General features: G+C 61.0%; 1 protein-coding gene across 7 annotated transcripts in view; it reads left to right on the top strand.

The window, feature by feature from the left end:
• RARA (retinoic acid receptor alpha) overlaps positions 1 to 16,004 on the top strand; it is a 45,086-nt gene extending 29,082 nt beyond the window's left edge. For 4 of the 7 annotated variants that reach the window (XM_035027061.1, XM_035027060.1, XM_035027062.1 and 1 more), the window contains exons 3-9: positions 7,272 to 7,420; positions 8,679 to 8,820; positions 10,749 to 10,909; positions 11,150 to 11,326; positions 12,650 to 12,854; positions 13,681 to 13,839; positions 14,437 to 16,004. In XM_035027061.1, coding sequence (XP_034882952.1) covers positions 7,272 to 7,420; positions 8,679 to 8,820; positions 10,749 to 10,909; positions 11,150 to 11,326; positions 12,650 to 12,854; positions 13,681 to 13,839; positions 14,437 to 14,654 — 1,211 coding nt within the window. In that variant the 3' untranslated portion in view covers positions 14,655 to 16,004. Of the gene's footprint in view, positions 1 to 1,244; positions 1,263 to 1,345; positions 1,736 to 5,929; positions 5,949 to 7,271; positions 7,421 to 8,678; positions 8,821 to 10,748; positions 10,910 to 11,149; positions 11,327 to 12,649; positions 12,855 to 13,680; positions 13,840 to 14,436 lie in introns of those variants that run through there. The other 3 variants (XM_035027065.1, XM_035027064.1, XM_035027066.1) reach the window with 3 other exon arrangements.
• Positions 16,005 to 22,049: the final 6,045 nt, after the last annotated feature.

Consider the following 22,049-nt stretch of genomic DNA (forward strand, 5'->3'; position numbering starts at 1 on the left):
AAGGCACCAGCCCCTCCTCTAAGCTCTCCCGGGCCGGACTGCGCGGTGGGGGGCCGATCCTGGTTGCGCGGCTGGGAGACACCCTGGGCGGGGCTTTGCTCGCCGGAAGCACGCAGAGCTTGGGGAGGAGAGCCCCCCTCTGCACGCGTTTCTGCCAAAGCATATCCGCGCTGCCGCGTCGGGTTCTGGCGGGCGGGCGGCCGGAGTCACACATGATGTCACAGACAATGACACAAGCCGGGTGTTTCATCCTCACACAGCGCCTGAGCTGCACAATGTCACACCCGGGACGCCCGGCACGCCGCGTTCGTGGCGCAAACACTTGGCCCCGCGCACCCTGGCCCTTCGCCTCCTGCGGCCACTCTCCGCGTCTCCCGGGGCGCTCGCCCGGCCCGGGGGGGCCGGGGTCCGGCGGGCGAGCCCCGCGGGCGGGCTGGCGAGCGGGTGATGTCACGGGCATTGGTGGGTGGGTCACCCGGAGGTGAGGCGCCGCCAGGCGAGTTCAGCGAGAGTTCAGCCGCATTGCATTAGGCAAATGAGGCCCGGGCCGGGTGGGGGGTGTGTTGGGGGAGGACACCGGGACCACCTCCTCCTCCCCGCCCCATCACCTCTCCTCCACCAGCGCCGGGCCGGGGACTGACCAAACCAAGGGGGAGGCTGGGAGCCGGAACTGGGATGGGGGAGACGCCCGCCCCTCTTCCGTCCCTGCCTCCGCGCGCAGCCCCCACCTCTCCGCGTACCCTGCCTCCGGCCGTCCCCCGCGTACTCCTCCTCTGGAGCCTTTCCCTCGTGCGTCCCCCCTTCTCTCCTCCCCCTTCCCAGGCTCCCCCCACTCGCCCGCCACTGCCCGCCTCTCTCTGTTAGTTCTCTGCGTTTCGCCCGCCGCAGCCGGAGCCGCCGGGCAAGGGTTAAGTCAGGGGCGGTGCCTGGACTGGACGGGGCGGAGGGAAGGGGGTGGAGCCGCCGGGGAGGGGGCGCGCAGGCTCGGGGCGGGGGGGCGGGGGCAGCGGCGCGCACCTCGGAGACCGAGCGTCGGCCGGCTGCCCCGGGCCTGGCGGAGGCGGAGCCGCGCGGGGTCCCCACCCCCACCCGGAATCCTCGCCCGGGAGAAGCCCGGGAGCCCCGGCGGGGAGGAGGAAGTGCCCGGCGCGCCCCCCCCCACCCCCCCGCCCCGCGCGGATCCCGCCCCCGGCCGGCGCACTTGGGGAGCCGCGGGACTCTGCCTCGGACAGCATGCGACTCGAGACGGGAGCCCCCTTGAGGTGGAGCCGCTGAGTTCCCGGGCCTCGGCCGGGCGTTCCCGGGGGGGGGAACCGAGGGACCCCCCCCGCCCCCCCCCACAACTTCCCCGCTGTTCACCTGGGACTGGCGGAGCGGCCGGCCGACTTTGACGCGGGACTTCGGGCGACGGGCAGCCCCCGGCTCGGGTTGCCGGTCGCGGCTGGGGGGGTGGGGGGGGGACGTGCCCCTCGCCCCCAGCTGCTCTCCGCGGATGGCGCCGCCGGCTGAGTGAGGGAGGCGGCGCGCAGGACTTCCCCGCCCCGACCTCTTGTCTTCGCGGGGAAGATGTACGAGAGTGTGGAAGTGGGGGGGCTCACCCCCACCCCCAATCCCTTCCTTGTGGTGGATTTTTATAACCAGAACCGGGCCTGTTTGCTCCCGGAGAAGGGGCTCCCCGCCCCTGGTCCCTACTCCACCCCGCTCCGGACTCCGCTTTGGAATGGCTCAAACCACTGTAGGTACCGGCCTCCCCTCTCCCGTTGTAGGAGCTGGGGCTGGGGGTGGGCGGTGGGGCTTCCACTCCCACGGGGGATGCGGGCCTGGGGCGTGGCTGGGGGGGGGCTTGTCTCTACTCTTCGCTTTCCCGTCTCTCTTGCTGAAACTCGGGTGCCCTTGCTGGACAATTGGACTCTTCCTGAGTAGCCCTGGGCGCTCTTTCTCTTACATCAGGGCAGAGGAGCTTTGGGGGTTTCTCCCTTCAGGAAACGTTTGTTCATCTGTCCTGCTACTTCGGCAGGGGAAGTGAAGCCCCTTGCCCCTTTTATATCTTCTTGCTTGGAATCCAGGCGCTTCACAGCAGAGTGGTCCTTTCTCCCACCCTGGAGGGTGGGGTAAAGATCCTATCTGTGGGCTTATGCGCTCAGGAGGAGGGGCCTCCTTCCCAGATCCCAGCCGTCAAAGCCTGGGGGAGAGCCCCCTCCTGTGCAGCAGCTGCTGCCCCCGCCCTCGCCCCGGTGTCATTAGAGTCGGGGTCAGGGGACCACTCGGTGTCTTTGGTGTTGGCAGTGGGGTGTGGCAGGAAGGGGCAACTTCATCTGACAGCCGTCTGCCATCCTAATCAACCCTTACTTCTTGGGGAGGGGCACCTGTCCACAGGAGGGTTGTTCTGGCTCTGGACACTTGGCTGGCATCTTTGAGGTTTCTGTCCCAGGAATGGGGTGGGGGGTGGAAGAGGCTGCTCTGGTGGGAAGAATATCCCTCCTCCTGATCCTAATTTGGTTTGTTCTCTGGGGGATGAGTTTGGTTTTTTTTTTGTGGGTCTGGGGCTGCTCTGGAAATGAGGGATGCATCCCCTGCCAATCCAGCTGTGTCCTTTCGTTACCCTGTTTACACTTAGGGATAGGGGTAGGCACTGGGTTGTCTCTAAGAGGGGCGCTGATGAGAACCCTGGAGTCCTGACAGCCTGCTCACCTTCCCGCTCTCCTCCATCTGGGTTCAGGCTCCTCTGGAAGGGAGGGGCTCTGTGCACCTGCGGGAGCTGTGAGCGCCTGGGGTGCACACCTGGGCGTGTTCGAACCCAGCTGTGAGGTAGTGTACCTGGGTGGGAGGGAGCCGGCGCTAAGGGGCTATTGTTACCTGGTCGGGTTTCTTCCCTTTCCCTGCTGGGGCTCCACTCTTCCCTGGAGCTTCACCCTCCCCACCGGCTGCCTCCCTCCTGCCTGCCAGGGAGGAGGGGCGGAATGGGTCCCTGGAGGCCTGGCAGATTGGAGAAGGTTGAAGGGCAACCCCCAGCCCCTTTGCTCTAGGAAGAGGGAGACCTGGAGAGACACCCCACCTCTGCCCCTCCCAGAGCCACCTCACCCCCAGCCTTTCCTATTGTCCTGCCCCCTGACCTTGGCCTCTGGAGCCTGGTGGCTGGGAGGAGGCACAGCCTGCAGACGGTGGGAGGCCAGGGGGTGGGGGTGTGAGTGTCGGCTGACTTTAGCCAAAGGGGAGAAGTAAGAGGTGTGACACTGGGACCCTTCTTCCCACCTTCCAGACCTGGAGGAAGGTGTTTCTCCCCAGTGGGATCACTGGGGCACAGCTGCCATGGTCACCCCCGTCACCATGTTGGCCGCCTTTGCCAGAGGACTGGGGGGAAGCTGGGATCAGAGGCCTTGGGCTCCAACCCCATCTCTTCCTTCATTCTATGGGGGCAGCTCAGCTTTCCCTGGCCCCAAACTGGTCAGGGAGGAGGAGCATGCAGTCCAACAGGCCTTGGGTTTGGTGAGGCTGGTGATGGGGAAGTGGAGGCCTGTTTCCCACACTCTGTCTGGGCTTGGCCAGAGCTAGAGGTCTGGGCTCCCCTGCTCCCCTAGTCGCTGTGTAGGTGTGTGTATATGTCATTGGGTGCCAGTGGGCTCAGCCCCAAGACTGTGGGCTGGGAGTGGTGGGTGTGGGAGTTGTTCGGAGGGACAGGAAAGACCTGGAGGCTGCTGGGGTGGGGGTGACTTGACCCTGTCTAGTACGGGGGTCACCACCACTGCCTTGGGAGGAACTGCCCTGGTGTATGTGGAGGTCCTGTGGTGACAGGAGGCCTCCAGCCCCCTCACCCGAGTCCTCCTCGGTGGCCCCCCTCTACCTGCACCGAACGAAGGTGGGAAGAGACTGCAGGCTGGCTCGGGAAGGAGACCCTTTCAATCCTGCAGGGCCCTGGGAACCTTGCCTCCTTCCCCAGAGCCCCAGTTGGGGGGCACTGGAGGACAGGGGGTACACAGGATGTGGCTCCCCATCTGTCCCCCACCAGTCTCACTGCTCACGCCTCCACCCGCTCCCAGACGTCCAAGAATGTGAAGCACGTGGATGCCCGTGGTGGGGGGGAGGGGGAGAGATGCTTATCGGGGCGCTGGGCTAGGGGCCTCCTTCCACCGCTACACCCAGAGCTACCCCACCCTCCCCCCTGGGCGGGGTGTGGGGGGAGGAAGGGCGGGACGGGGGGGACCCCGCGCCCCCTCCCCAGCCCTCCCCAGGGGCTGCGAGGGGAGCTGCGGAGGAGCGCGCGCGCCAGCTGGATTGGGAGGGGAGCCGCTGGCCATGGGCCCGGGTGATTTCCTGCTGATCTCCTCCAGGAAACCGGCCCCTTGTACGAGGCTGTGAACGGCTCTGGGGCGTGGGGAAGCTGGAGCGCTGTGCCCCCTGCCCCCTGCCCTCCAGAGGGCTGGGGGAGGGGAGCCTGGCAGCGCTGGCGGGAGGGGACGCCTGGCTTCCTGGGCCGGTTCCAGCCCTCCGCGGGGCGCTGGGACTGGGAGCCCATTAGGTGTGGTGCTTCTGCAGCCGCCTCCTTCTGCAGGAAGAGGAGAGATTTGTGGGCTGGGGCCTCTCTGGGAGGGAGGTGAGCGGGGAGGGACCGGGCCCTGACAGTCCTTCCCCCAGAGGTTGGGTGTGCAGAGTTAAGGCTGAGTCCCAACTCCTGCAGAGGCCACAGGGGTCCCCCAGTGCCCCGGGCTTCCCAAGCCCAGGCTGCTGGCAGGAGGCCTGGGGAGGTGGGGACTGGGCCAGGGCTCTGGGTTCAAAGGGCACAGTGCAAAACCTCTGGGCTGTTACCTGGGTAACAGGTGGGGATGTGCTGGGGGTGGGGGTGCAGGGCTCACTAGAGCCTCAGAGGCAGCCAGCTGCGGTGGGGTGGGCCTAAGCTGTAGCTCCCACCTGAGCTCATCTCCCCCATCCTGCCGCAAAACAATTTTAAAAAGCACATTCTTTAAGTTTTATAAACACTCTGGACTTTGCCTTAGCTCCAAATTTTTTTTTTAATTGGGTTCCATTGTATTTCTTTTAAAGATTTTATTTATTTATTTGACAGTGAGAAAGGGAACACAACCAGGGGGAGTGGGAGAGGGAGAAGCAGGCGGGTCTCCATCCCAGGACCTGAGTTTAAGGCAGAACTCAACAACTGAGCCACCCAGGCGCCCCTTAGCTCCAAAGTTCTATGGGTTTTTGCGGCTTTAGTCAGTCTCTGGCCTTAGAGCTGTCTGTCCTTCGTCCTGGTAATCCTGTGTGTCTCCCCATACCCTCCCCTCCCTCTGCCCCACTCTGTACCCCAAAGCTCTAGCTGTCCATTTTAGAGGTGGGGCGGGTATTGGAGGGGTGGGCCCAGGGCAAAGGGTAGATGGGGAGGGCAGGGGAGGGGTGGTCAGTGCCTTCATCCTGTGCTTATTGGATTCTAGGCCATGGTCCCTCCACACCCCCTTGTCCTTGACCCCCCTCCCCACCAGTCTGGATTGTCTATTGTTACTCCTTTTACATCTTGGAAAAAGTTAGCACAACAAAGGGCTCCTTTGTGGCTCACCCCTCTGCCTCCTGGCCTCACCCAGGCCCCCCAACCCCAACCCCCCCCCCCCCCCCCCCCCCCCGTTTTCAGGCCCCCCCCCCGTCTGATTTGCTTGTCTGGCCTCAGGGAGGGTGAGGTGGGGTGGAAAGCTAGGCCAGGGCAGTTTAGAGTTGGGGTGAGAAGCAGAGGGCCAGGGGAGGTCAGTGAAGAGGCTGTAGACTGGTGGGGGTCTGGGTATCCAGTATTCCTTTGCTGCAGGCTGGTCTCTGGGCAGGGACAGGGGCACAGCGGTGCTGGTCAGGTCAGACAGGCTGACCAGGGAAGTGGTGCTCGGGCCCCACTGAGAGCCAGGAAGGCCCTGCCAAGGTTGTTGGCCTGGTTCCCTGTCATCACTGCCTGGCAGTTCCTGGTGTGTCTGCAGGTAAGGGGGAGGGGGGTCATACGCAGCCAGCCCCCCATGTCCAGCTGCTTTTCTCTGTGCCTGCACTTGGGGGCCACATGATTCATGGCTTAAGAGGTGCTAAGACCAGGAGCTCTGGGACTCTCTGAATTCCAGAACCTTGTGTGCTGGAGTTTGGGGTGAGAGTAGGTGGGATTCTGGGGTATGGGAGGAGGCTGGGCTCTTCCTACTCAGGGAGACATCCTTGCCCCTCCTTGGCCCTGGACAAGTAGACTTGGCAAAGGCCTCTGGAGGATGCCGGGTGGTACCTTGGGAATCTGGGATTGCCTCAGCCATAGTTCTCATCCAGCACGATACACCCCCAGCGGCCCAGGCTTTGGGCACAGACAGCCCCCACCCAGCCCAGCTCTGGTCTGCCTGGGGTGATGGGCAGGGGGCCAGGCAGTGGGGAGGATTTGGCCAGTGGGGGCTGCCCCTGTTGGCTGGGTCACCCCCCCCCCGCCCCGCCCCGCCCTCTTGGAGCTGAATAACAGGAGGGGAGGAGGGTAGTAACCCGGACATAGTATTGAGGGCAGACAGACAGAGCATTGATAGGAACAAACCCCCCTTTGTCATGCTGCTTCCCCCCCAGACAGTGGGCACCCAGAGCAGTGGGCTTCCGGGGCTCAGAGGGACTCTTCTCCCTGTCTCCAGGGGTCCCCCTGCTTATCTCAGGGGAATCCCCACCTGCTCTGTTCCAACATTTGCGACTCTTCTTTGCACACCCTGCCTTGGGTCCCTAGCCAGGGGATTGTTTAGGTGGAGGAGGGGCTGTGGCTACTGGTGGGGTGGGTGAAGGAGGGAGCGGAAGCAGAAGGGGTGGGGGAGTGGCCGCTTTGAATATCCTGTTGACCCCAGTTTCCTCTGCCCCCAGCTTGTGTCCTCTTCCCTCCCTCCTTACCAGGCCTTAACTCCTTCCTAACTTGGGGGAGATGGGGCCAGGCTGCCCTGTGGGGCCAGGACTTGAGAGCCAGGCTGACTCCTGCCCCCACCCCCCAATCGTAGTCCTGTCTACATGCAAATCTGATGGTTTATCCTCTGATCGTTCTGGTTTTGAAGGTGGGGTCCTGGGGGAGTAGGCAGAGTGATGGGGTGCTGGAAGCTTCATGGGCAGCTCATTGTCCAAGTCTGGCTGAGGAGTCCCAGCTTTCCTGAGACTGTCCCTGCCCCAGACTGAGAGTCCTAGTAGCAGTGGTGAGGCTGGGAGAGGCTGGGGGGGCGTTGGGAGTTCTTGAGGCAGGGTGGGCGCGGGATTAGGGATGGCAACCTGGGTCTCTAACCGCCCCTCCCCTCTTCTCTCTCTAGCCATTGAGACCCAGAGCAGCAGTTCCGAAGAGATAGTGCCCAGTCCTCCCTCGCCGCCCCCCCTTCCCCGCATCTACAAGCCTTGCTTTGTCTGTCAAGACAAATCCTCAGGCTACCACTATGGGGTCAGCGCCTGTGAGGGCTGCAAGGTGAGTTGAGGGAGTCACTGGGAAGGACAGTCCTGATTAGATAAATGGGATGCCCCCCACCCCCGCCTCGTCCTGGAGTATGCCGTTGGTGGGGGGGATGTCTCGGAAACTGCCGCTCTTGCTTCCTTCCCCGCAGAAGGTGGCAGAGCCTTGGAGGAGAGGAAGCCTGCATTAGATGATCAGGGACCCCCAAACTGGAGGTCCCCCTCCCACCTGAGCCCCTCTCCCTGTCTCCACCCTCCAGCAGGCAGGGCATACCCTCCCGCTCGGCTCCTGCTTGCCGCCCAGGTTGTCACAGTGAGCTGGCTGCCAACTGGCTCTTGGCCAGGGACCCAGGAGGCCTGCCCCCGATGGCCCTGCCTGAGCCTCACCACAGCAGCCTGGCGGAGGCAGGGAGGAGCCGGCGCCCTGCCTTGGCCTCTCCTTCAGGCCCAGGCTGTGGGATCCCCAGGGTCTGACTGGCTTTCCCCGTGCCCGTGCTAGGCTCCAGAGGACAGATGTGGCTGCCACCTTCCCAGCAGCTGTGGGCCTGGCTTCTTCCCTTCTCCCCAGTGCCCGAGCCTCTGTATCGGTGTCTTCCCCAGGGACTGGGGCGCAGAAGCTGCTCGGCTTTGAGGCTCGAGGCACCAGGCTGCCCCTCAGCATGGAGTGGCTCTCCCCAGGTGTGGGGCAGAAAGCAAGACAAAGTACAAGGCTTTGGGTTCTGTGTGTCTGTCTGTCCTGTCTGGTGGGTCCCAGTTTGTCTGGTTTGCTTGTCTCTGGTCAGCCCGCGTGTAGACCCTGACCAGTCCCGGCCGGCCTGTGATCATGCACCTTGGCCGGGGTCGTGAGCGCGTGTCTTGTCGCCTCACTCCTGACCCTGAGTGCATCTCCACCTCCCCGGCCAGCCTGTGTATGGCCTTCTCTGGCCTCTTCTTCCTGTGCCCCGAGCCCAGGGCTGTGGCTTGCAGAGCCCTGCCTCTCCCATCGAGTCCCGTCTGCCCCTTTTCCTGACTCACTAGCAGCCCTGAGGTCCTTTTCCCCGCGAGGGAGGAAGCTAGAACTGTGGGGAGAGCCTGTGGGAAGACCGCTGCCCACCTGCCGTGTGAGGCAGGCACTGGGACTCTTCTGGGGCCTGCGGGGGGCGGGGGGTATCCTTGTAGGTGGACCGTTTTCTTCACCTTGTCAGGCCCGCCCAGGTAGGTGATGGCCGAAGGCCCGGGGCAGCGGCTGGCCTGGCCCTCTGCGGCTGACCCGACTCCTTTTCCTCCGTACCCAGGGCTTCTTCCGGCGCAGCATCCAGAAGAACATGGTGTACACGTGTCACCGGGACAAGAACTGCGTCATCAACAAGGTGACCCGGAACCGTTGCCAGTACTGCCGACTGCAGAAGTGCTTCGAAGTGGGCATGTCCAAGGAGTGTGAGTGCGCCGGGCCTGCGCGCCCTCGGAGGCCGGGGCGTGCGCGCGGGTGGGCGGCGCGCCTGGCTGGGAGCGTGCGCGCGGCCGCGAGGGCCTGTCCAGCTGTCCCCGCGGCTAGCCAGCTGCGGTCCGTGCGCGGGCCGCCGGCCGTGTTGGCACGCGGTTGGCCGTGCGTGTCCGCTTCCAGGCCCCGCTTGGCTTTGGGCGGGGCCCGGGGCCTACCTGAGGGCCTCTGGATTGTGCCTCTGAGGGGAGGGCTTGCGCTCGGGGTGCAGGCTGGGATTTGTGTGTGTGTGGCCGGGGGTGTGGCGGGCACAGGGACCTAAAAGCCATTGTCTGGTGAAGCCAGGGCCCTAGAGTTGGAAGAGAGAATTGGGACTTCTCAGATCCCAGAGGAACTGGGGGTTTCCAGTTTGGGCTCAGCTGAGGCCCGGTGGAAGGAGGGAGGGAGGGAGGAAGGGCGGGCTGGACAGGGAGACCCTCTTGTGTTGAATCATGGGTGTTGCTGTGGTGACCGGTGATTGATGATGTCAGAGATAAATGACGCTGACAGACGCCTCCTTGTCTGCGTGGCCGTTGCCATGGAGCCTGAGCCTTGGGGGATGGGGTGGGGGAGGGGGGGCTGCAGGACCCCCTAGCCCTTTGTGGAGAGGGCAGTGGAAGAGGGAAGTGGGGAGGGGACGTGGGGGGGGCACGTGGAGCCCCACATGGGAGCAGAGGGGCCCTGCAGCAAGCAATGCGCCACCTCCTGCCACAGGAGGCAGAGGACATGGGGTCTGGTGCCCAGGAAGTGCTGTTGAGTGGGTGACAACTTGGGACCCTTCCCTTCAGGGCCCAGCGCCGCTCCTCCCGCGGCTTCTGCCACCTTCCACTCCCAGAGCGTTTCAGTGCCGAGGGACCAGGGTGGGGACCCCCCTCCCCCCTCCCCCCCACCAACTCCCCCTTTCCCTCCCTCCTCCTCCTCTCCGGCTGCTCAGTGCCCCGAGCTGAGCAGCTGCCAGTTCAATAGAATTAAAGCTTCCGAATGATAAACGTCTTGTCACAGCTGCAATTTTCTCTTCCCAAATTATCCCCCCACTCTCCCTCTCCCTCCTCTCCCTTGCACTTTATTGAATTTGCAGAATCGACATGAGTGATCTCCAAATTATGCCAGCTCCCCTCCCAGCCGCTGCCCCCTCCCCGGCCCCCCCCCTTCCTCCAGCGTCAGCAGCCGCCACCGCTGGTCTTGTGAGTGATTGTGTGTCTGGGATAATCGGCTGGTAACGACCCCATCGCTTCTTTAAAGCCGAGTGGTGTGTGCGGCTCAGCGCCCCTGGTGATTTGTCAGCTCCCCCAGCTAATGGGCCGAGAGATTCTGCCGCCCGGGCCCCCCGCTTTCAGGCTGGGAGCTGCTCGGAGCCAGTCCCAGGGACCCCCAGGGAGGCTGCTGCCCAGGAGGGCTGGGGGCCAGTGGAGGCAGGAGCCGGCCGAGGGAATGGGGGCAGGGGAGGCGGAGCACAGGGGTGGGACCTTCTGCACACTTGCTTTCAGCCCCGGAGCCCTGCCCGCCCGGAGTGTGGGCCGGCGCAGACGCGTGGGGTACAGGGGCCGCGTGGGGTACAGGGGCCGCGTGGGGTACAGGGGCCGCGGGCCGGCCAAGGGGTGTGCGCGTGTGCGCGTGTGCGCGATGGTCACGTGCCGGGGCCGGGCTTGGCGTGGGAGTCCGGTGGGCGTGGAGGGGTGGGCCGTGCATGCACACCTTACCTGCCTGTGCACTCGTATGTGCGCAGTCACACGTGCGCGCCTGCGTGCGCATCGCTGTGGGCGTGCGCGAGGCCCGGCCGGGTGACTTCGTTGGCAGCCACAGCGGCTCAGTCCGGTGGGAGGAGCTCGGGCGGGGACGGGCCGCTGCCCGCACCTGCTGTAACCCTGGCCTCTGCCCTCCACAGCTGTGAGGAATGACAGAAACAAGAAGAAGAAGGAGGCGCCCAAGCCAGAGTGCTCGGAGAGCTACACGCTGACGCCCGAGGTTGGGGAGCTCATCGAGAAGGTGCGCAAAGCGCACCAGGAAACCTTCCCTGCCCTCTGTCAGCTGGGCAAATACACTACGGTATGGTTTCCCCCAGCCTGGCAGGGCGGGGTGCCCCCGGTGCCACAGGGCCCATCCTGCCCCTCCTCACCCCCGCCTGGGCTTCCGTGTCCTTTCCCCTCTTCTCCCTCCTCCTACTGCTTCCTGATCAAGGAGCTCTCAGGAAGTGAAGCGGGTGGAGGGCAGGCCCGTGGGGGCGGCAGAGCCAGGCCGAGAAGGGGCACACGAGGAGAAGGCCCTCACTCTCCCCCGTCCTCCCAGAACAACAGCTCAGAGCAACGTGTCTCTCTGGACATTGACCTCTGGGACAAGTTCAGTGAACTCTCCACCAAGTGCATCATTAAGACTGTGGAGTTCGCCAAGCAACTGCCCGGCTTCACCACCCTCACCATTGCTGACCAGATCACCCTCCTCAAGGCTGCCTGCCTGGACATCCTGGTGAGGGTCTGCACCCTGCCCGCCCGGGCACTGCCCCTGAGTCCTTGGAGGAGGTCCTGCCATTCAGATAGCCACCTTCCCCGAACACACATCTGGAATCGATCTGTCCAAATGCCCCCCACCCAAGTGCCCACCCTTCCCTTCCCCCACGTGTTCCCATAGCCCCTCAGCATCTGGATGTCCACTGCTTCACCCGTTCACCCACACACGCGTCTATCCACGCTCACCCCATCTTTCCACTGAACCTTCCACCCTACCACCCATCTGCCCATCTCTTCCGTCTAATAAAGATTCACCTAGGACCCTGTGTGGCCAAGCCTTGAGCTGGGTGTCAGGAAACAGAGGTGAACACGACACCGGCCCCTCTCTTGAGAACCTTCTGTGGGTGGAGGCAGCAGATACGTAAACAGGTTACCAGACCTTGCTGAGTGCTGGCTGGAGATGGGGGCGGGCTGTCCCTTCCCTGCAGGAGAGAGCCACAGCTGCGAGCCCCTAGGGCAGGCGTCCCGGAGGAGGGAGCACCCCGGGTTGTATAGAAGGGGCACGTGAGAGGGCCCTAACTTGGGGACAGGGTGTGACAGGCCCAAGGGTGTGAGACCAGCTGGATTCAGGGGACTGCAGGGCATTTGGCGGAGCAGAGGGTGGCCAGCCTAGAGGCAGGATGTGCGTGCTGGGAACTGTCAAAGTCAAGGCTGGAAGGACTCTGCTCCTTGACTTCCCTAATGGGCTCAGCTCACCTGTCCCCTCTTGGCCACTTCCAGGGTGGGGAACCTGAGAGGTGACAAGGCTGCAGCTTCCTGGTAGGGGTGGGGCGGGAAGAGCAGGGCGTGGCATTTCTGGGTAGTCCTCTGTTCCCATGCCCCAGATGCAAGAGTTTCAGCCCTGGATCAGGGTTTGAAATGGTTGGAGCTGATACACATTCATGGAGTTCTGCTCTGTACCCAGTCCTGGGGACTGGAGACCCAAATCTGCTCTGCAAATTCTAGTTTCCCTCTAGATTCTCTTCGTGGAGACCGGATGATCTAGATCTGCACTGCACAGCAGCGGCTTGCTGTGTGGGGCTCTTCAAATTTAAATGAATTAAGGTTAAATTTAGTTCAGTTCCTCAGCGGCACTGACCACATTTCAGGGGCCCAGTGGCTACGTTGGCTGGTGGCTACTGTTTGCGGGGGGGGCAGACCTAGAACATTTCTATCATTGCAGAAGCTTCTATCAGACAGCACTGGTTTGGCCGCCTGCCTGGTGGTCCTGTGGGGGATGCTGGTACTGGAAGTGCTGGGGAGATGGGTCTAGTCCCTGAACTCGTGCATCCTCTGCTCCCAGATCCTGCGGATCTGCACGCGGTACACGCCCGAGCAGGACACAATGACCTTCTCCGATGGGCTGACCCTGAACCGGACCCAGATGCACAATGCCGGCTTTGGCCCCCTCACGGACCTGGTCTTCGCCTTCGCCAACCAGCTGCTGCCCCTGGAGATGGATGACGCTGAGACTGGTCTTCTCAGTGCCATCTGTCTCATCTGTGGAGGTGGGCAGGGGGCCTGGGACTGGGGAGCCAGGCCCAGGGTGGTGGGGCGGCCCCCGGAGTTTCTTCCAGGGAGAAGCCCAGGGTCAGATCGGAAGGGGGCCTCTGTTACGCCCCCTCAGAGGGGCGAACGGAGAACGCAGAGGGGCAGGGTCTGGTCTGCGGCCACACAGCAAGGGAGTAGGGGCGGACGCCTGATGCCTGTTTCCCTGTTGGTGGGTTGTGCCCCTTCCAGGGAGCTTAAGAGTGAGGGCTTGAGGGTCAGACCACCCAGGTTCAAATTCTGGCCAGCTTGTGACCTTGAGCAGGTTGCTGAACTTCATTGAGTCCCCGTTTCTTTAAAATGGGGCAGTAAGGGTCTCCATCTCATAAAGTTGATGGGGGCTTAAGAGGGTAATAAAGAAGGCACGGTTTGCCTACAGTAAGGCCCAGTAGATGTTGGCCGCTGTTATTATTCGACTGTTAAAGAGTTTTGACATATTGTGCTCGTGTCCATAATAACAGGTGGGAGTGAGACCTACCCGGGCATCCTCCCTTTGCCTGAGGACGGCACTGCCTGTGTTCAGGGGTCCCGTCCCTATGAATTGGGCTGTCAGCGCCCCGGACGACCCCCACCCCAGTTCCTCTCTGCTCACATTTAAGAGCCTCTTAGGGCCTCTCTCAACAGCACACAGACCCCAAGCACTGCCCTGTATGGGGAGGTCCCAGGAGCAGAGATGCTCAGCCTGTGGCCTGGGCAAGCGCGCCCCCCAGTGGCCGAGGCTGGGAGCGTGGCTGTGTGCCTTGCTAGTCCGGGGCAGAGCTGCTCAGGGGGCATCTGCTTCTGCAGACCGGCAGGACCTGGAGCAGCCAGACAGGGTGGACATGCTTCAGGAGCCGCTGCTGGAGGCGCTGAAGGTCTATGTGCGGAAACGGAGACCCAGCCGCCCCCACATGTTCCCCAAGATGCTGATGAAGATCACAGACCTGCGAAGCATCAGTGCTAAGGGTGAGGCTCTTGCCCTGTGTGTATGCCAGAGCCGGACCCCAACACCTGGCCCAGGACCCCTGCCCGTGCCCAGAGTCAGGCCCCCCACGTGGGAGCCAACACCCCACGTCTTCGTGCCCAAGACGATGCCCCACTCATCTGGACTTCCCCATGCCCAGGTGACCCCTTGCGTGGGAGCTCTGAGGGGGCATTGTCCCCTTTGCGCGCTAGTTGAGGGCATGACTCTGTAGCCAGACCGTGTGGGTGTGTGTTGAGCAGCTCTGCGCCTCAGTTTCCCACCTGAGGAATGGGGATCATGATGTGTTTACAGAGCTGTGTGTGAGGCGTCAGGAGGAGACTCTGTAACACACAGCATGTAGGAAGGGCCCCGGGTCCACCCCAGGCAGTCTGACCCCTGAGCCTGGGTTTGCAACCTCTGCTGCCCCTGGACATGGGGGCCTAAGAGAGCTGGCTTATGTCAGAGAACTGCGCCCCGAGTTCAGTCCGTAGAGGATGCCGATATGGGTAGAACGGGCCCTCCTACCCCTGCACCCTCCCTCCTGGAGCTTTGTGAGGCCGGGGGCCCATGTGCTGATCTCTGCTCTTCCTTTCGGGCAGGGGCTGAGCGGGTGATCACGCTGAAGATGGAGATCCCGGGCTCCATGCCACCTCTCATCCAGGAAATGCTGGAGAACTCCGAGGGCCTGGACACTCTGAGCGGACAGCCAGGGGGCGGGGGGCGGGATGGGGGCGGCCTGGCCCCCCCACCTGGCAGCTGCAGCCCCAGCCTCAGCCCCAGCTCAAACAGAAGCAGCCCGGCCACCCATTCCCCGTGACTGCCCGTGCCCCATGGACACAGCCCTCACCCCACGCCCTGGCTTTTCTCTGCCTTTCTACCAACCATGCGACCCCCACCAGCCCTGCCCCCCCCACCTGTCCTCCTTTTCCTCGGGGATAGGAGGGAGGAGGCGGCGACTCTTCAGAGGGAGGCCTGGGCAGGATGGACTGCCTGCTCCTGCAGCCTGGGCTGACGTCAGGGGCAAGGTCGTGAACTGAGTGAGGACCCCTGGTCCTGGGCCTCAGGATGGAGCCTGGGGGCCTTGCGTTCATCAAGACAGCCCTCTGCCCCCCTCGCCACATCTTCATCACCAGCAAATGCCAGGACCTGGCTCCCCCATACTCAGAACCCACAAGCCATTGCCCCCCGGTCGGGAAACCCCCCTGCCTCGGTTGGTGACAGAGGGGGTGGGCCAGGGGTGGGGGGTTCCCCCTGTACATACCCTGCCGTACCAACCCCCAGGTATTAATTCTCGCTGGTTTTGTTTTTATTTTAATTTTTTTTTGGTTTTGATTTTTTTAATAAGAATTTTCATTTTAAGCACATTTATACTGAAGGAATCTGTGCTGTGTATTGGGGGGAGCTGGATCCAGAGCTGGAGGGGGGTGGGTCTTGGGGGAGGGGAGCGGCTCACAAGGGGCTCCCACACTCTCTCCATGTCCCTGCACCCCCTAGCCCTCCTCCCCAGCCTTTTTCTCCTCAGTTTTCTCTTTAAAACTGTGAAGTACTAACTTTCCGAGGTCTGCCCTCCCCTTCTCCCTCTGCCTAACCACTGGGCGGGGACAGTTTCAGGCAGCCCCCAGGAGGAGGGGGCCCGCCATGAGAGACAGGGCAGGGGGCAAAGCAAGGGGGGCCCTCAGAACATGCTCGTGTGTGTTTCTCAGCCCTGTGGACTTGGCAGACCTGCCTCTCCCTCATCTAAGCCCCCCAGCCCCCACTGTGAAGGGGCTGGCCAAGGAGTTCGAGCTGCCCCGTCCCCCAGCCTCACAGCCACCAGCACTGCCCACAGGGCCCCCAGACAGACACACACAAACACGCGCGCGCGCGCACACACACGCAGCGGACCGATGGGCCAACGGACACACTTGGCCCGAGTTCCTCTGTTTCCCTGGCCTGCCCCCTGCTCCCCACCCCATCCCCGTGCCCCCTCCTTGCCCCGCAGGACGGGCCTACAGGGGGTTCCCTCCCCTCACCCCCTGCACCCCCAGGCTGGGGGAGCTGGTTCTGCCCTGCCCTCCTTGCCCCGGGGTTGGGGTCTCATCCCCCCAGAGCCCGCTGGTGCACCTGTTACTGTTGGACTTTCCACTGAGATCTACTGGATAAAGAATAAAGTTCTATTTATTCTACACATGCCTCAGAGCCTCACTGCCTCGCTGCCTTCTTGCCCCGTGTGGGCAGGGAGCTGGGGATGGGGGGCAGCTAGGAGCACCGGGACCAAGCTGTCTTCAGGGCCTGCCTTGCTGCGCTGGGGTCTTTGGTGGAACAAGATAGGCCTGCCCTTGGGAGGCTCTCTGTCTAGGGGTCTACATAGCCCGTGTCAGGGAGCTCTGGCTGGAGGTGGGGCGGGGGGGAGAAGAGAAACTGTTCCCGCCTTCGGGGAGTCCCCAGTCTGAGGGAGGAAGCCAACCCCAGCTCTCTGGGAATCTTGGTCTGAGGGAGGAAGCCTGCCTCTGCCTTCAGAGAGTCCTGAGCCCTTGGAAGCCAGAGCTTGGGTCTGGGGGTCACTAAGTGGCAGAGGAGTTCTATTCCGGACTTGACCTTCAGGAGTGGCAGTTGGCATGGGTACCCAGGTCAGGAGCCCTTGGCAACCTAACAAGAACGTGGGATTGGGATGGCCTTAGAAAGCCAGCCCCTCCATCCCTGTACGTCCAAGAAAGACTGTCTTGCCCTCCCCTGCCTACCCCTAAGCTCACTCTGGGCAGGAGGCAGAGAAGACAGCTTGCGAGGGAACTCGGTTGCTCCTGGTGGAGAGGATCAAGTGGACAGGCCTGTAGTGGCATCAAAGACCAATTCTCTCCACTCTTCACCCTACACATCAAGGCCCAGAGAGGGCAGAGCCCTTGCCCAAGGGCACACAGCGAATTCATCGCAGATGGGGGCCCAGTACTCAGGGTTCCCACCTCTCAGCCAGAGGTCTTTCCTGGAACCCTGATGCCCCCAAAGAAGCGTCAGGCACTGAGGTCTGAGGGCTCCAGGGAGGTGGCAGTGGAGGCTGTGTCTGGGGCGGGTTCTCAGGGCGCCTGGGCAGGAAGAGATTTCCCGGGCAGGAAGAGCTCCTTCCACAGGGGCCTGCCTGCCATTTCTATTTCAGCCACCAGGTGGCGGCAGCTCCTCACTTATCTCGCCGTCTGGGCGGCCGGAATGTGCGCGGGGACAGAGGTTCTCGTCCTCCAGCAATTTTTTCCTAACATTTTCTTTATGTATCTGACGGAAATTTAACATAACACCTACCCACGTGCTTTACAAAAATCACTATACTATCACACTGTAGCGTAGCTGTAGCTGAAGGGAAAGGTCTATGAATTTCAGTGTGTTAATGCACACAGCTGCATGGGTATCGTCCTAATACATTGGCATTTAAAAGAAGTGAGAAGAAAATAAATAAATAAATAAAAGAAGTGAGAAGGTTGGAAGCCATTCTCTACAAGAAGCCCAGGAAACTTAAAGAATATGGGTGAATGTTGAAATAAAAGCTGACAATGTATAATAAAACCATGCCCCCCCCCCAAATCCACAAACCCCTAATATTTTACATGTAGAACAGAATCAGGTTTGTTTTTTTTTTTTAAGATTTTTTAATTTATTCATTCGAGACACAGAGATAGAGAGAGAGGGAGAACATGAGCGGGGGAGAAGCAGAGGGAGGGGGAGAACCAGGCTTCCCGCCGAGCGGGGAGCCTGATGCGGGGCTCGATCCCAGGACCCCGGGATCATGACCTGAGCCGAGGCAGACGCTTAACCATCTGACACCCAGGCGCCCCTCCCCTTTTTTTTTTTAAAGATTTTATTTATTTATTTGACAGAGAGACACACAGCGAGAGAGGGAACACAAGCAGGGGGAGTGGGAGAGGGAGAAGCAGGCTTCCCGCCCGAGCAGGGAGCCCGATGCGGGGCTCAATCCCAGGACCCTGAGATCATGACCTGAGCCGACTGACCTTAACGACTGAGCCACCCAGGCGCCCCCCCCCCCCCGCTTTTTTAAGTAAGCTCTGCATCCATCCTGGAGCTCGAACTCAAGACCCCAAGATCAAGAGTCACATGCTCTTCCGACTGAGCCACGGGCGCCCCCACGCGTGATAATTCTGTATTGCAAGAGGGCATCTTGGCATTTCTAGTCTGTGCCTACCTAATGCCAAGAGGGTCGCCCTCATTGTGGCGACTAGAGCAGTCGCCCCGAATTTACAGAGTGCCCCCCCACCCTGGGGTAGTACCTTTGGACCCTGGGGCTTGAGGTTGCCCTCTGAGGCTCACAGTTCATTGCTGATGAGCAGTTTCTTAACCACGGCACAAGTGGCATTTTGGGCCCAGGAATTCTTTGTTGGGGTGGGGGGCGCTGTCCTGTGCATTGTAGGGTGTTTAGCAGCATCCCTGGTCTCTGCCCACTGGATGCTAGTTGCACTTCCCCCCAGCTATGACAACCTAATATGTCTGCAGACATTGCCAAGTGTCCCCGGGGGGGCAGAACTGCCCAGCTGAGAACCCCGCTGTGGAGTCTGATCACTGAGGTCTGACATGTGCTTTGCACGGGGTCCGGTCCCCTCCTCCACAGGAGAGACTGACCCAAGGACGGTGACTGGGGTACAAGCTGGGGAAGGCAGTGACTAAGTCTTGGGCCTACGGGAGTGCAGGACATTTAACCAGGCCTGGGGCAAGTTTCAGAAGGCTTCCTGGAAGAGGTGCCCCCTCCCAGCTGAAGGTCTAAGGGAAAGAGTTAGCCAGAGGTGATAAACAGAGGTGATAAATAGCTTCATGTGATCAGAAACTGTCACCAGCTTTGTGCTTTAACCATTTTGGTTGGAATGCTGGAAGAAGTAAGTTGGAGAGGCTGGGATGGGCTCAGGCCAGGTCTGGTTCAGGAGCTGGACTTGACCCTGAGGGCGATGGGAGTGAAGGATTTCAAGCCAGCCAGTGAGCTGTTCGGATTGGAATTGCAGGGAGCAGAGCAGAAGCTGTGGGAGCACTCCAGGTCACCGGGGACAGGGCTGACCTTGGGCAGCCCCCAAAGGGTGAGAGCAGATAAGGGGAGGAAAGGCTTAGGTGGCAAAATGGGAGGACCAGGTGATTCACAGGACATGGGAGGCGGGCAGAAGAGAGGCTTTGGCAGTAGAGGGTGGACGTGGCCTGGGTGGATGAAGACAGCAGCACGGAGAGGGGAAACTAAGGCAGTTGGGGTTGCATTTGAGGTGCTAGTGACCCTCCCTCCTGTCCCTTACTCCACTCCAGCCACGTGGGCCTCCTTGCTGGCCTCAAACAACCCTCAACGTATTCCTGCCTCAGGGCCTTTGTACTTGCCATTCCCTCCACCCAGAATGCTCTTCCTGGAGCCCGCTTCATGGCTAGCTCTGTGCTACTGTTTGTTCCAGTGTCACTCCCCAGCGATAGTAACTGTCTTGCCTTACTTTAAACGATACCTGGCAGTATATTCTATTGCCTGCCCCTCCAGTGGTTTTATTCACCACTGGAGCCCAACATCTGGATCTGCTCTGTTCAATACAGCAGTCACTAGCCACATGCGGTGACTGAGTCTTAAAAATGTGGCTGGTCCTGGGCGCCTGGGTGGCTCAGTAGGTTGGTCATCTGCCTTTGGCTCAGGTCATGATCCCAGGGTCCTGGGATTGAGTCCCACGGCGGGCTCCCTGCTCAGTGGGAAGCCTGCTTCTCCCTCTCCTCCCCACGCATGCTGTCACTCTATCTCAATCTCTCAAATAGATAAATAAAATCATTAAAAAAAAGTGTGGCTGGTCCAAATTGAGATGTGCTCTAAGCATAAAATACACACCAGATTTTTTTTATATATATTTTTCAAGATTTTGTTTATTTATTTGACAGAGAGAGACACAGCGAGAGAAGAACACAAGCAGGGGGAGTGGGAGAGGGAGAAGAGACTTCCCGCAGAGCAGGGAGCCCGATGTGGGGCTTGATCCCAGGATCATGACTTGAGCCGAAGGCAGATGCTTAACGACTGAGCCACCCAGTCGCCCCAACACACACCAGATTTCAAATACTTAGTACAAAGAAAAAATAAATATCTCTTTAATACTTTTTTTTTTTAATATCGATGATGTGTTGAAATAACATTTTGGATGCAATGGGTTAAAGAAAATATGTTATTAAAATTAATTTCATCTGTTTACTTTTTTTTAAAAAGATCTTTATTTATTTATTTGACACAGGGAGAGAGACAGCGAGAGAGGGAACACAAGCAGGGGGGAGTGGGAGACGCAGAAGCAGGCTTCCCGTGGATCAGGGAGCCCGATGCGGGGCTCGATCCCAGGATCCTAGGATCATGACCTGAGCCAAAGGCAGACGCTTAACGACTGAGCCACCCAGGCACCCGTTTCCTTTTATTTTTTAATGTGGCTACTGAAAAATTTAAAATTACACATGTGGCTCACATCCTATTTCTATTGAACAGTGCTGATCTTGAACATTGCCTGGCATATTGTATGTGCTCAACAAATATTTCTTGAATGAATATGTCTGGAAAACAGCTGGATATCCACTTCTGAGTTTGTTGGAGGTCCAGGCTTTGCACACATAGCTGACCATCATCAGAGAAATGTTGCACAGCACGCGCGTGGATAAGCCCTTGGGCCTCAGGGACACCTTCAGTCCCTCATGAACGCAAATTGACGAAGCACCTCCTCTGCGCCAGTGTGGAGGGGCGAGCAATGCCATCCAGCAGGCGAGCTATGCCTGGGGAGGCAGGGGTGCCGCGGGGCGTCTAGCTCCGCCTTGGGGGTGGACAGTGTGAGGGACGGCATCTATTTCTTCCCAAATGAGACCAAAAGGTAGGTAGGTATTAGCTAGGGTGGGGAGGGGTGCTGCAGAGAGGCAGGCTCCTCCAGGCCAAGAAACAGCACGTTCAAACATTTGGAAGGAGATGGGTCACTGTGCCTGGCAGGAAGATTAAACTCGGGATGGTTTGGAGTACAGAAACCATAGGAAGCCCAGGCCATGGGGCGGGGGCAGGACTGGACAGGGCGGGACTTCAGAAGCCTCATTCGGGTGCTGGACTTACCCCAATGACAGGGAGCCCCCGAGGGCGTAAGCAGGAGGACTAGGAGACAGTCAGGCAGGGTGGGTGGTGGTGGCCTGCTCAGCAGGGTTGGATAAAGCCCAGGGCAGGGTCAGATGGTGGCCCCTGGATGTCACTTAGGTCCTGGGTGATCTTCGGGAGAGCAGCCCCACTGGGGTGGCAAGGGAAGAAGACAGATGGGGGCAGAGAGGAGGCAGGAAGGGGACAAGAGGAAGCCACGTAGGTTGCTCTTTGTTTTCCCCCAGGAGGGAAGATGGTCGTGGCTGCAGGGAAATGCAGGGCCGGGGGCACGTTTTGGGGCGGATTTCTTTCCAGGATGGAAGGAACTTGGCCACGTTTATGGACTTGGGGAACAGCAGCAGGGTGTGAGAGTGAAGCTAGGACAGAGTCCGGCCTTCTGACCCTACTGCCCACCCCCACTCTACTTCCAACAAAAGGGACCGCTTGGCCACCCTGCCCAGGCCACACGGTCGAGGGTGTGGATGGTGCCCACAAGCCCTCCACACCGAGTCCTGCCCAGGGTGAAGGGGCACCTCTCTCCTCCCTGTGTGGGCTCCATCAAGCGGGGAGAGCTTCCTACAATACCCCTGCAGGTAAGGGGGGAGCCATTGTGCCTGTTGCTGGCACCTTATCAGATCTCTCTCTCTCCCCCCCCCCCACGCAGTCACCCAGGGCATACAGATGCATGCACACACGTAGAACCCACACAGGGCATACACATGCACACACCGCGAGCCCACGTAGGATGCACCTGTGCGTACACACATGCACACACGCAGCTCACACTCTACATACGTGTACATGTGTGCACACACGTAGGGAGCCCGCACCCGGGCCGCACCTCAGTCTGAACAAGGAGAGGCCCGCGCGCGGGAAGCTGGTATCACGATGACTTTTCTCTGAGCACCACCCGAACCCCCACTTTCCTCTCTGCTAGGTCCTCCTGTGCCCTTCCTCTCAGCCCCGGGCCTCCTTCCCCGCCACCTGGAGCGGGGAGGGCATCCGGACCCGCCTCCGTTCATCCCCCGCGCCCTCACCCGCCCAACCGAGAGCACCCGGGAAGCGCCCGCGCAGGCTCGCGGGGCCCGTTCTCGCGGAGGCACCCGCCGCCCGCCTCTAGACGGCCAGGTCCTG

Source organism: Mirounga leonina, unplaced genomic scaffold (assembly GCF_011800145.1).
Source record: "Mirounga leonina isolate KUSES-001 unplaced genomic scaffold, KU_Mleo_1.0 Mir_200, whole genome shotgun sequence".
In the NCBI taxonomy this organism is placed as follows: domain Eukaryota; kingdom Metazoa; phylum Chordata; class Mammalia; order Carnivora; family Phocidae; genus Mirounga; species Mirounga leonina.